At 52.8% G+C, this 14,301-nt stretch overlaps 4 protein-coding genes across 4 annotated transcripts; all 4 read left to right on the forward strand.

Moving 5' to 3' along the window:
- Positions 1–524: 524 nt before the first annotated feature.
- DICSQDRAFT_170784 (uncharacterized protein) lies at positions 525–3,261 on the forward strand (the record flags this gene model as incomplete). The annotated part of the gene is made up of 4 exons (XM_007366401.1): positions 525–797; positions 848–2,156; positions 2,229–2,431; positions 2,482–3,261. 4 exons carry the CDS (start codon positions 525–527, stop codon positions 3,259–3,261), a joined length of 2,565 nt encoding a protein of 854 aa, XP_007366463.1.
- Positions 3,262–3,896: 635 nt separating this feature from the next.
- Positions 3,897–6,514, forward strand: DICSQDRAFT_170785 (uncharacterized protein; the record flags this gene model as incomplete). The annotated part of the gene is made up of 4 exons (XM_007366402.1): positions 3,897–4,055; positions 4,106–5,366; positions 5,419–5,627; positions 5,690–6,514. The coding sequence occupies 4 exons, from the start codon at positions 3,897–3,899 to the stop codon at positions 6,512–6,514; spliced, it is 2,454 nt and encodes an 817-aa protein (XP_007366464.1).
- Positions 6,515–7,328: 814 nt separating this feature from the next.
- DICSQDRAFT_62035 (uncharacterized protein) lies at positions 7,329–7,655 on the forward strand (the record flags this gene model as incomplete). Its single annotated transcript, XM_007366403.1, has 1 exon — positions 7,329–7,655. A coding segment is annotated over one exon (327 nt), but the record flags the coding sequence as incomplete, so codon positions are not given.
- A 404-nt stretch (positions 7,656–8,059) lies between these two features.
- On the forward strand, positions 8,060–10,343 carry DICSQDRAFT_170786 (uncharacterized protein; the record flags this gene model as incomplete). The annotated part of the gene is made up of 4 exons (XM_007366404.1): positions 8,060–8,224; positions 8,275–9,478; positions 9,538–9,746; positions 9,801–10,343. The coding sequence occupies 4 exons, from the start codon at positions 8,060–8,062 to the stop codon at positions 10,341–10,343; spliced, it is 2,121 nt and encodes a 706-aa protein (XP_007366466.1).
- Positions 10,344–14,301: the final 3,958 nt, after the last annotated feature.

The raw sequence follows: 14,301 nt of genomic DNA on the forward strand, positions 1-14,301 counted from the left end.
CGAAATAATCATCCATAAGAATGGCATCTCAGCTCCCAATATGGCCTCTCACGCAACCTACACAGAACTGTGGTATCCCGCTTGTCAAGAATCGAGATCATGGGTCGGTGAGTGATTGAAGGTGCATGTGCTACAAATATTGGCTGCCAGGTTGCTGCACGTGCCCGTCTCTGCGCCCAGGACCAAATGATTTGTGCAACTATGGGGCAAAAAAGGCCAGTTCTACCTTTATCATTCTGACTATATCTACTGTATGAGACTTATTGCGAGGATGAGGGTAGACACTCAACTTGCCGAGAAAGGAAAGTCAGCGATTATGCCTATGAGCACTGACCGTACGCAGTAGTATTGTTCCCCATCGACACATAATAATCAGCACTCGCTTAGTGCACTCGCTTAGTGGAATCTGGGATTATCAGAATCACGTTGCAGATGCCCACCATTCTTCAACTTACGGAGCTTTAAAGAGCGATCACGGGCCGCTACGCAGGTGAGCCTCCTACTCTCCACCCATGCCATCCCCCATGGCTTCGTCGGCCAGCATTGCGGTCTCTCCCCGCAAAATGGACACTAGCGCTCTCTCCATCGGCAGACTCTCCGACCTCAAACAACGTCGTCTCCAATACACCGAAGAAATGGCCAAACATACGGTCCAGTTGGAGTCAGTCACGGAATACCTTGACATCCTGCTTCCTCGTACCAAAGACATCCCGGAGCTTCCTAAGTTGTCCCGAAACCCGTTCAAATCTCTGAAAAGAGCTGATGCAATGGTGGAGAAAGACGTTACGGATCTTTTCGTAAGTTCTCTGTATCGTAACCACCGTGCATCAATTGACGCCTGGAGCAGCTCGAAGCCGTTGAAACTCACCATCTCTCTCCAAATCTGGCCATGCGTCGCTCTGAATCCAGACCTGATTCCATATCACTCGACGTGACCAGACAGAAGGTGGACGCCGCTTTTTTCAAACCCGAAGACGCGCCAAACGATGGACGCCCCCATTGGATCGACCAGTATCTCCCTGTGGAATTCAAGAATCGTAAGCAGGGTAACAAGTTTGATCCCTTTGATGATCGCACGCATGGCATCGTTGAGGCCGATGCGATTCTACGCAAGCAGAGTAGAGGCCAGGTCATTTCGTACGCTGAGCTCCTCCTTGCTCTGCAGCATCGCACCTTCCTCTTCATGCTCCTCATTGTCGGTCGCCGTTTCCGCCTCTTGCGCTGGGACCGCTCTGGAGTCATCATCACTAGGTCCACCGACTATTACAAGAAGCCGGAACTCCTGCGCGAGTTTCTGTGGCGGGTCTCCTACGCGTCGCCGGATGCACTTGGGTTGGATCCCACCGCTGTTCGCCTTCCACGGACACCTCGTAACATAAGCGAGCTGCAAGGCATACTCGCGGATCTCGAGAAGCGTGCAGTGGACCACACTCCTCGCCAGCTGGAAAGCCCGTTCCCGAAGAATCACGTCTTCCGCTATGTCTTAGATCTCTTCAAGGGATCTATCGCGGTCGAGGAGTGGCCACTTTACCACCTATGGATCTCAGAGCGTTGCTTCCTTGTCGGAAAGCCTGTATCCCCTTCCCATGGGGTCGCTGGTCCCGGTACCCGTGGTTATGTCGCTTACGACGTCAAAGAGAAGCGCCTCGTGTGGCTCAAAGACACATGGCGTACGTGGTACGATGGAGTCGAGGCGGAGGGTCAGGTTTTGGGCCGATTGAACGACGCTGGAGTTAGAGGCGTTCCTACCGTCATATGTCACAGTGATATTGGAAACCAGGTGACGACCACGGGAAGGCTGTGGGAGAAGAAACACCCTCTCCCAGATGCTCATCCACACACGGATCCACCGCCTTTGTTCTCCTCCTCCACAACTCCCCCTTTCCCCGTGGCATCTGGCTCGGTAAACCGGAGATCCGAGACCGGGAAGTCGCGCGGGAAAGACAACAAGAAGCGGAAGCGCGAGAGCCTCGATACCCACTACACTACTCCTACGCCACTTGAGCCCCAGGATGGTTACGTTCCGAGGTTCCGTGTTGATTGCCCTATTGAACATCGCAAACATTGTCGTATCGCTTTCGGAGAGGTCTGCTTCCCGCTCAAGGAATTTCTGAACGCCCAGCAACTGGTACACATCATCTTACAATGCATCTACGGTGAGTGGCGCCTTACATTGTTCTAAGGGAAGTTTGTGGCTGACTTGTCTCTCTGCTAAGCGCATTACGCAGCAGCAGCGTCACACAAGCTGCAAGTTCACGTTCTTCATCGTAACATCACAGATCGCAATATCATGATCTATCCTAGACTGAAGAACACGAAGCCGGGCGTCGCTCCGGCAGTGGAATGGACCGGAGTTCTCATCGATTGGGCCTCTTCCAAGCCTATCGTTGGAGACAATGAGCTGCACTACGCTCGTCAGCCAGTATTCATAGTATGTGAAGCCTTTCTCTGTCTCGAATTATTTTGATCAGTGTATTTTAGGGGTGTTGGCAGTTCGCATCCGCCAATCTCCTCACGAACAGCTTACAGCCAGTGAAGAATGCGGACGAGCTGGAATCTTTTCTCTACGTCCTCATATACTATGCGGTACGATACCTCGAGTCCAATTTATGCGACTACGACGTAGCTTCGTTCATCGACCAGGCTTTCGATTGCTACAGCGTCTATCAGGAGAAGATCATCGTGGGCCAGCACAAGGCGATACTCCTTCGTTTGGGCAAGCTCGTGTACAGCTCCTTCGACGTCATTGATATATCCTTCGACAACCCTCCCTTGGATTCATTGATATCTGAGCTCCTTTCATGGTTCCAGGTCTACTACTCCGAGGCGAAATTGTTACCCACGACTCCCTCGATACACAAAGCTACTGCTCGCGAATGTCCCGGATCTCCTACTCCCCCACCCAAGAAAGTCGCCAAGCGCTTGGAGCCGGCAAGCAGCTCGATCCGTAGCCATATCACACACGGCAACAACAGGTCGAGAGCAGCTACGGCGGGCGGCGACCAGCCGCCTCAGTCGAGATCCGATGAATCGCCATTGGAACGGCCGCCACCACGGAAGATCACCATACCATCGCACAGAGGCATGATTTGGCGATTCCTTCAAGTGAACGATGATCCGTCATGGGTGTCTCAGCCGCCCGTGGGAGATCGCGTCCAATCGGCTAACTATACATCCAACGTCACTCTCTTGGATACTATTGAGGCAGCAACTGTGAGACCTGGTGCTAAGCTTCCTCTTACCGTGCGGAAGAAGCTCTAGAAGCCCGGAGGGTAAGCCGCAAAATCGGACCTCGTCGGCGGTAGCCCTCTGTCATTTGTAGTAACGAGTATATGACTCTCTATCTCTTGCCATGACTCCGTCCACCACTCGAACGTTGTAATGAGTACCATATGCCTCGATGTTGTCGAATGTCTACTTGTGTTATGAACCCACAGTCAAGTTCTTTAGCTATGATCACTGTATTGTAATTACTCTACTACAATCTCGTGATCAACGAATTAAGTTCTCTGATGTACAGTCCTGGACGAGTCTCGAGTCATAGTCTTATGAGGGCGATCAAGGTCCAAAAGAGGCAAGTCTCAGAATTATGCACCTTGACGGAGCTCCCCGTCTTTGCTGCCCATTGCCAGTGCCCATAACTTGAATCGAGCTAGAGGCTGAGCCAGAAGCGCCTACACCAGTTGGGCGCTTCTTGGAGCTTTTTTGGCGCTTATTCATCCCTAGGGATGAGTTTGGCGCGCGTCCGTATGTTCGACTTGGACCAGAACCACCATTGTGCGCCGCTTTTGGCTCCATTACGACTACTTCCTCTCGTCTTGAGTCCACCGCCCACATCACATCTCCTCTACCACTACCACGTCTCTGTCCCAAGTTTCCGCCTATCGTTATCCTCGATGGCGAAATCGGCTGCCGAACTTGGCCTCGACCAATTCTGCCAGGCATTCCTTCCGTGCAGAGAATTCGCATCTTGTATGAAACCCTTGACACAAGTACCTCTCGGAGCACTCCAAAAAGCCGATTCTCTATCTGAAGCGAAGCTTTCCAAGCTTTTCGTGAGTCATTCTCTCGCTTCTTTCCCATATGCAGCTGACGATTACAATAGATCGAAACTGTCAATACCACCCACATCCTGTCTCATGCGACCGTGTCGCGCTTTCCGTCTCCGGAAGAGAACAGAAAGGAGGCCGTAAGAACGGACGCCGCGATCTTCCGTCACAATTCAACGTCTGTGGTTACGACGCCATCTTGGACCGACCAGATCGTCCCAGTGGCGTTCAGCCCCTACTTTCCTGGTGGCGATCCGTTTGATCGCGCCGTCTATGACGATCCGTATGGCGCGATTGAGGCAGAACGCAAGCGAGTCTTCGATCGCATATCGACCATAGTGGATGTCCTCTTCGCCGCACAACAACGCGTTTTCGTTTTCGTCCTTCTCGTCATCGGACGTAGTTTCCGACTAATTCGATGGGACCGCGCCGGAGCTATCGTCACCTCATCCGTCGACTACTACACCAACCCAACGGCGCTTTTGGACTGCCTGCAGCGCATCTCTGCCCTCGACGACTCCACACTCGGGTTTGATCCAAGCGCTAGTCGCGTCCTCCCCGGCGACGTTGACTTCCTGCGGATGGACATAGCCGCTCTTGAGCACTCCACCGACGAGGATCATTCCGAGCGCGACCTCGACCGCGAGGTATCCGGGGACCGCATGGTCTTCCGATATGCACGCACGCTGTTCCGCAGTTCTCTGGCCACTGACTGGCCACGCCACAAACTCCGAGTACCCTGTGGTTCGTCTTGGCGCTACTACCTGGTCGGAAAACCAACATTTCGAGCCGATGGGGCCATAGGGCGCGGAACCCGTGGTTACGTCGCTCTCAACTGCGAGACGCGTCGCTTCGTGTGGCTGAAAGACGCCTGGCGCGCAGCATACATGATATCCTGCAGGGAGGGAGATGTCCTAGAGAAGCTGAATGAGGCGGGCGTGGAGAACGTGCCGACCCTCGTATGCCATGGGGATATCGATGATCAGGTGACTGTCACCGCGGACTGGTGGGGACGCGACTCGGAACGGCCATCCTCTGCTGCACCCTCGACGTCTTCTAGCCAGGGTTCTCCAACATCGTCAGCCACCCTTGTGGAGTCGGCCTCGTCTGGCAGTAGGAAGCGGAAGAGAGGGGCGGCGGACGAGGCTACACTTCCGCCACCCGGAGATGAACGAATGCGCAACCTCGTCACGCGCTCTGATCACCCCTTGCGACAACACCAACACTACCGCATCGTGGTAAAAGAGGTTGCATTTTCGCTCAGGAATGTCCAGAACGGACGGCAGCTGGCATCCGTCGTTCTCGATACTGTTCAAGGTAAGCGGCGTCTATCGACATTTGGGATCGCTGACTTACCCTGCGCTCGCAGCACATTGTCAGGCAGCCACAAACCCCAAGACGCTCCTTTTACACCGTGATATCAGCGCTGGAAATATCCTCATTTATCCACGAGTTAGGCACGGGAAAGATGGCACGAAACGTGCGATTGTTTGGACAGGCATCTTGTGTGATTGGGAGCTTGCGAAGCCTGTGGACGACCAACGTGCCCCATCAAACGCTCCGCGCACGTCCCAGATGGTCAGTGTTTGTTCGTTTTCCCCTCAGTCGCTCGACCATGATGGCTTATTGCTTGAATTTAGGGCACGTACCAGTTCATGTCGGTCAACCTCCTATCGAACCCTTCAAGTCCAAGTGTGACGATCGCGGACGAGCTGGAGTCGTTCTTCCATGTCCTATTCTACTATTCTCTCCGCTATCTCCGCTCCAACTGCGAGTCCCCGGATTCGTACATCACCAACTACTTCAACAGTTACGCAGGCCCCGGCGGCCTACACTCGTGCGGATGGAAATCGCTCACGTTCCAAGTAGATGACTTCCTCAGCCTCCAGTTCCCTCATAGTCCTCTGCTCTTCAACAGCCCAATGGACGACCTCCTTGAAGCGATCTTGAAGTGTTTTAGGTCGCACTACAAGCTTATACGAGACGATTTGCGAAAAGCGATGCCTCCACCTCGTCGTCGCACACCGCCCCCTCCTGAGTCCCCCGGCAAGAGAATGACGTTCTCTGTTTCCGATATTGTCTTCTTCGGGGATGACGCGAACGAGGTCGACGAGGACGATGCATTCGACAAGTATCGTCCGGCTGACAACACTCCGTCGGAAGAGGACCGGGCACTCGCAAGGAAGATCATGGACCACAAGTTCATGCTCGAGTACATGACGCAGACGCTCCGGGATACGTGTTGGCCAGAGGATGACCGGATACCCGAACGTCAAAATCGGCCTTCGACTGCTGTTAAGCCGGTCGCACCCGCCGATACTTCTCGACCGCAACATGGGAGCCATAAGAAGCGGCGCATAGCTGGTCCCGAACGTACACATGCCACCCTTCCAATCCGTCTTCATGGATCGACACGCCGGCTGCGGAGTAGCGCGCGTACCGCTCCCGTCTCTGCGAGGTCATGATGTGCTCGCGCTGTGGCTCAAAACATGCGCCGTTCGTGTGCAATCCTCGGGAGACTCCTCTCCGTGCTTGCCTGGTTTCCCCGTCTCTGCTCGTCTCCCCGCGATCCAACCCGATTCCGCACGTAGTACCCCATCCATTGATCATAAAGTCGGGACTCACCTCTACGGTGAAGCCTTCCCGTTCGTCACCAATCTCATAGTAGTGCATGAAAAATCAGACGTGATACGATACTCAGAGCCCGGCCCTTTCGCTGTAACTTATGTTTTACTCTCCTTCCCTTGTTGATGCTTGTCGGTAACACTGTAGTAGTAGTAAGTTCATCCCAACTGACGTCGGATTCTTCTCTATACACATTGATCGCCCTCCTTTGAGGGCGAGTCTTTCCTTGCATGTCTGTTCTTCAAACGTTCAACGTTCCGTTGGCGCCATTGCGTTGAGCGCTTGTTCGATCTGCGGCTGTTTGGTGATTGTGGCGCGCGTCTGTATTGACGTGTTGAACACCAACATGCTATGGTGCGGTTCAACTAAACGCCACCAGTTTTGCACAGAGCTAAGCGCGCGCTTAAGTGGTCACGTGACTTCCCTGAGCCTGGTGGTCGTCGAGAGGTTGCATAGGCCAACGTACTTGTTATAGTAATGTACATAGTAGTGAACGAATAGGAATACAACATACTATGACAACCACATCATCTTGCTGAACCTCCTGTACTCAACGCCAACTTATGAAATGCCTAGACGCAAGAAGGCCTACCTAGCGGCAGCAGCTGGTACGTTACATATAGACTTTTCCCTATAAATTCACTTACTCACTTTGCAGGCCGTATATGCATATTCCTGCCTAAATTCCATTGCGAAAACAACTTCATCGAGTACTTCTGGGGTGCGGTGAAACATTGCCTCCGAGAACACTGCGATTACACCTTCGACACTCTCCGGGAGAACATGCCGAAAGCCTTGCGGTCTGTTTCAGTGGAACTGATCCGGAAATGGGAACATCGTGCATGGAGATTCATTGATGCATACACTGAGGGTCTAGGAGCTCGTGAGGCGCAGAAGAAAGTTGAGGAGTTCAGTTCCCGTAGGTATAAGTCTCACCGTCGTGTACCGGAACAGCTGGCGCAAGCAATGGACATTGCATAATATTATGTAATACAGTATAATACTACATTAGGAATTAAGCGCTCAAGTCACATGATCTACCCGACTTGGAAGGGGTCATCTGGGCCAACATTGGTCCAATTGACAAACCCTTACAGTGAATATGTTCCCTATGGGTAATACTTGCAAACGACAGGTTATCAGATATTTTGACTGTAATGTGAGGGAGCAGTAGGACGACGGGGAGACCGGCGCTTACCATGTACAAAATTGGTGGCGTTTAGTTGAACCGCACCATAGCATCCTTCCTGGTCACTCTCCAAGTCATTGTCAGCAGTATCATCTCTCCTCGGCATCTCCTCATTGATTCACTGGAAATTCACGTCTACAACCACCAGAGTGTTCTCTACTCTGCACGGCCACCTTGCACAACCACCGAATCAGTCATGGCGCGATCTGCGGCGGTTATCCTCACAGGCGACGACTTTTCCCGCGCGTTCCTACCTGCCGCGAAGGCTCGCAATATTCAAGCAGAGGGCCTCCAGAAACATGTACTGACTACACTACATGATGCCGACGTGCTGACCCAAAGCGAAATCTCAGAGCATTTCGTAAATCCAGTCGCGGTCTCCCTGTTTGATAGTCCCTAACGTTTTCATAGATAGAAGCTATGAACGAGCGCATCCTCGTTCCTGGTGTGAAGATGTCTACATATCTGCCGTCACAGACTGGACAGAACAAATCGACGACCCAGGCAGGACTCTTCCGTAGCGAGCAAATCTCGGCAAGCAAGCTACCTTCCTGGACTGCTCAAATTGTTCCAGTCGTTTTCGCTCGTCACGTCGTTGGTGGTGACCCGTTCAGTCATGAAACTTGTAATGATGTGTACGAAGAGATTGATGCGGCGGCGGAGCGCCGCACAATACTCAACCAACTCACCGCAACTGCCGAATTACTCTTCACTGCCCAGCATCGTGTATTCCTGTTCTTTCTTCTCGTCATCGGCAGGAATATCCGTCTGCTGCGCTGGGATCGCGCTGGGATCATTGCTACAACATCCGTCGACTACCTTGAAGACCCCCAAACCCTACACGACTACCTGTGGCGTATTTCCCTCCTGCATGACGCTGCGCTTGGATTTGATTCCAGCGCCACTCGTCTTCTCCCCGGAGACGTCGACTCTCGGCTTATGGATTTCGTTTCGCTCATGGATCCCAATGACGCCGATCACACGGAACGCGCTCTTGACGGGAACGATATGAACCGCCTCTCGGTCTTCCAATACGTCCGCACGATGTTCCGCACATCTCTCGGCTCAGATTGGCCTCGATACAAGATCCACATTAGAAGCAACGGGAAAGTGCGCAACTTTCTCGTAGGGCAACCAGTCTTGCGTGCAAGTGAAGTGTTTGGGTGCGGAACTCGCGGCTATGTGGCGTTGGACTGCGAGACTCATCATTTCGTTTGGCTAAAGGACATGTGGTGGGCGGCGCACATCATCACGGGACGAGAGGGAGATATCCTTCAGAAGCTCAATCGCGCAGGAGTAGAGAACGTCCCAACCCTCGTGTGCCACGGGAATGTTTATGACCAAATCAACATCACTGGCCACTGGTGGGAGCGTGGGCAGTCACAATCGTTTCCGAGCTTCCCGCCATCGTCACCCACACTCAGTGGCTCCCCATTTTCTGGCAGCAAGAAACGTAAGAGAGAACAGGACGATGCGCAACAATCGCATCTACCGACAGATGGTCCCTTACGGCAGCACCAACACTACCGGATTGCGGTGGCAGAGGTCGCACTTCCCCTCAAAAAGTTCCGCAATGGAAGGCAACTGGCCTCCATCGTGCTAGACACCATCAAAGGTAATACTTAGATGAAACGATCATCCCATCATTATCGACGCTGATATATCCTGTCGCAGCACACCATCAAGCCGCCACCAACCCAAAGACCCTCCTCCTTCATCGGGACGTGAGTGGCGGTACCATCCTTATCATTCCGCAGGTGAAGCGCGACCAGAATGGAGCGAATCTCGCAGTGGTATGGACCGGCCTTCTCAGCGACTGGGAATATTCCAAGCCAGTGGACGATGAGAGGGCTCCTTCGCACGCTACGCAGACGGATCAACTGGTGAGCTCCACGCGGTTAGAAAGTTATGTTATTTCTCCTGACTCCATTGACCAGGGAACGTATCAATTCATGCCCGTGAATCTGCTCTCGCGCCCCGCTCAAGCTGTCCGGATCTCAGACGAACTCGAGTCGTTCTTCCACGTCCTCGTTTACTATTCTCTCCGCCACCTTCGTTCCAACTGCGCGCACCCAATTTCATATATCGACAACTACTTTCACAACTACGCGGGCCCCGGGTTCCTGTACACATGCGGCTGGAAGTCATTGGTCATGGAGGTCGACGAATGGCTCAGTACCCGGTTTCCACATCGTCCACTGCTTTTCCGTAGCCCCGTGGACGAGCTTCTTGACACGCTCCTGAAGTGTTTTCGGGCGCACTACAGGGTCCTGCAAGACGACCTGCGCAAAGCAGCTCCGCCAACCCCTCCACTGCCGCCGATGGACCCCGACAAACCTGGCCAAGGGCTTGCGCCCATTGCGATACCCAAAATTGTTTACTTTGGAGAAGATGCAGAACACCCTCACCGTGATAGTGATGAGGACGACGAGGACGAGGACGATAATGACGAAACACCGACGCCAGAGGATCGAGAATGAGCCCAGAGAATCCGTGACCACAAGTTCGTGCTCGATCACTTCGAGAGGGTGCTTCATAGTCCCGACTGACCTGAAGACGATCGTATCCCTTCGCAGCAATCGAAGAGCTCGGTTCCGGGCAGCCTAGACGGTAAACGCGACTGTTCACGGCCACATCCAGCAAGCAACAAGAAGCACCGTATAGCTGGCCCCGAGCGCATCACCTCTCTGCCCACTCGTCTACATGCTTCGTCACGCCGCACGCGCCCTCCACCGTATACCTTACCCATGAGGGTGCGGTGATACCCCATCCGTCGATGTCAACTCGGTTGACGTTGCATACACATCTCTACCCCTGCAAACACCCTTCGCGTGCTTGCGCTGCAGTCGTTCTTCAACGGCCCACACAGGTATGGTGATATGCTGCCGGTCCTGCTTGTGGTGCTCCTTTGTATCTAACTTATTACATCTCGGATTTCCTGCTATACTCCATTTAGAACCTCGCTCTGTAACCTGTATTCCAGTTTCGGTCTGCTGTATTTCCTGGGTATCGAGCCTTATGGGCTTTGTTTTGTGCATCTCCAATGCAGCTCTCTGTGTCACTGCTCGCAGGGCCCTGACGCCATGACTGAATGTGGGGTTGTGCTGCAGGTTTCCTCTCTCGACCAGTGGGCTGCTGAGCATCAGCAAAAGTAGTGTTGCCGCCAAGCCAGCTAAGCTAAGCCAAGCTGACGAGCTGGATCACGCTGGATCACCAAGCCGGAGTAAGCTAAGCCGAGATCCGGCCAGCTGGGCGCCAACTCCCTGGCCAGGCCCCAGCCACGGCTTGACTTGCAAGCTCACATTCCAGATATGGCAAGACGTTGCATGCGCCGACAGCGAACTGAGCATCATCGTTCCTAGCGTAGTAACAACATGGTATACATGCACAGAACATAACACCACGTGTGCATGAGTTCAATATATCTCCCTGAACAGGTGTGAGCTGCCGAAACATGTCTGAAGGCCACAACGGAATGGCTGAGTATGCATGTCAGAAATAGTGAATCCAGTGTGAACCTGTCAGCTTATCTGCTCACTTAAATAGGGCGACACATTATTCAACAGCTCAGTGTCCAAGCTGGATTAACTTGAAGACTGCATATGTAATGTAGTTCAAACACGGCTGCTAAAGCCATTAAGACAAAAAGCAGGATACACAAGAGTCTATAATCTCACTCGTCAGCAGCATTGTAGTGCACATTCCCGGGCTGTTTCGTGCTGAAGGTGACTGCTGCCATTACTATTATGAGGATGGCCGCTGTGCTCAACGCGTGACTCATGAGGGGTCAACACATCCATCCAGGAAATACCAGGCCATACTATGGCAGCCAAGCATCTCGAAGTGATTCAAGTCGCAGCTGTCCCGCCGGGACCTCCCGGTCCTACAAGATACCAGCTTTGGTAAGTATGACATCATAAATGGAGCTAGCCCGAGAGCTGGCTTGAAAACAAGCTGATGATCAGCTTGTTTCTAGGCGTTTCGGCTTACACTGCCAGATGGGAGCCAGTGGCCAGCCAGTGGGATTGATGGGATGATGGGATTCCAGTGGAAAGCCCAGTGGAATTCCAGTGGCCAACAAAATCGATGGAAAACCAGAGGGATCACTTGTGGAGTTCCACATGTTGGGCGGTTGTGGCGCGATTACATATGCATATAGACCACATGATGTCAGCCTCAGCAACGTTTTGTATAGTATAGTAGACTTGAGAGCGCCTCCAATACCATACAAGCATGGCATCGAGTCGACAGCTCATTAACCCGCAACGTACGCATACAATATAAACACAAACCCTATCCTGACATGATACAGTTTTCACATATAACACCTACAAGGATCAGTGGAGGTGCAACGTCTGCGATCAACCCCAGCGGTTTCTCTCGCTCTCGCTCGCAATCCGACATGAAGACACCGCTGACCACGTTCACCATGTCCGAATGCGGGACACTGTTGAAGATTTCCTGCCTGAGACCACCATTTCGCCCTTGGATCATGTCCGCAGCGACTCTGTGCCTACCAGGTCAGGTGCTGTGCACCGCACGAGCTCCTTTGCGCCCCAAGACACCCAGTTGCTATCAAGCGAGCCGTTGCAGGACCTGGGCTGGCCACATGACTCCACCTTGTCAGAGCATCCAAATCCACGCTCCATTCAATACGCACATCCGAGGGCGACATCTCTTCATGGCCCAGCCATACACCCCGATATGCCCGACCAGATCTACGACAATTGGGGGGGACTGTTAGTGCACAATCGTCCAGAGCTTGTACCAGCAGACGAGGAACCTATCTTCACATTATCCCCCGATACTTGTAACGTAGAGCCTATTGGCGCAGATGAAGCGGCCCAGCTGGAAGCGGAGGGACCATCAAATGATGTGGGAAAATCGGGCGGATTGAATGCGCTGCAAAATCTCATTGGTAATGTGCACTAGATTTGTCTTGAAATTTATAGCATACTCACTTGATTGTCAGATGAGGGACCACATTATACAGTGGTACATACTGAACAACGTAGCTATCGGCCGTGGAATGACAACACTGTAAGTTTACGACTAGTATGGGCGTCAAAGGACTCACCATATCGGCAATTGGTAGCACTGCACAATGAGCGCACTACGTGCATTCCCTCGTGCACTGTTCTCGGAGAGTGAACTCGAGGGGTGTCGGTGGTTTGCGCTCATGAATGGGGTATCAAAATTGCCATCTGTCAAAGCAGTCGGGCGTCAGCGGAAGAAGATCACAGACATTGCGGGGTCGAAATCACGTCTTTTCAAGTCCTGTTTGGGAAATCTATACACGATGGCCAATGGGCATCCCTTCTGTCCACCGCGGAGTTTGCGTACAACAATGCCCCACACGAGTCAACCGGCCTGTCGCCCTTCTTCATCGAGTACGGATACAACCCAAAGATGGCCCCTGACATTCGTGAAGAACTTGCCTTCCCTTCCCTCGAAGACGTATTCCACAATCGTGCAGAAGCAAGGGAACAAGCACAAGCGTCACTCACCATGGCTGCCGAACGGATGAAGTGGTATTACGACCAAGGCCGTGTGGACCCTCCCTTTAAGGTTGGCGACAAGGTTTTGCTCAAAGGACGTGACCTCAAAATCCGCAACTCGTCGGCCAAGCTCTCGGCCAAGAACTATGGGCCGTATGAGATAACGGAGAAGATTGGACCCGTCGACTTCAGAGTCAAACTTCCGCCACAGAACAAGGTCCATCCCGTCTTCTATGCTTCGAAGCTTATCCCCTACCATGAAGACGAGATCGGCAACCGTAATCCGGAGAAACCTGACCCCATCGAAGTAGAAGGCCACAACGAGTTTGAGGTCAAAAAGATCCTAGACTCTCGCGTCAACCGCGGATACGTACAATACTTTGTCAAATGGGCCGGCTACGATGTTTCTGAAGCAACCTGGGAACCTGTACGCAATGTCAAATACGTGAAGGAACTACTCGATGAATTCCACGCCCTTCATCCAAACGCACCGCAGCCAATCGCTCTCAACAATCCACGACCAGTTGTCTGGGAGTTTCAACGCAATATTTGGTTTGAACGCTTCGCAGGAGCTCAGATCTTGAAGAGGGGGTAGTGTCACAGTTTTCTTGTGCCACGTGACCTAGGGGTCATATGAACCAGGACAGACGCCCACCTTTACCACGAGCAACTCGTATCGGAAAGTGGAGGAGCCAGGATCGAACCCAGGACCTTGTAGGGTCCGGGAGCGCCCATCCTCACTCACTGGCAGGTGACTCACGCGTCAGCAGGGGCGCTTACTCATCGGAGGGAGCCCGGACTTAGCATGACTCAGGTATCAGTCATGAGGACATCATGTGACAGGTCAGGAGGCAGGACATGAGTCAGCAGACTCTGACCAAGCAGGGACAAATAGGTACCTGGTCTGTGCACCATTGCATTTGTATAAATAGTAGGGAGT

This window comes from Dichomitus squalens (genome assembly GCF_000275845.1).
Source record: "Dichomitus squalens LYAD-421 SS1 unplaced genomic scaffold DICSQscaffold_17, whole genome shotgun sequence".
Lineage (NCBI taxonomy): Eukaryota > Fungi > Basidiomycota > Agaricomycetes > Polyporales > Polyporaceae > Dichomitus > Dichomitus squalens.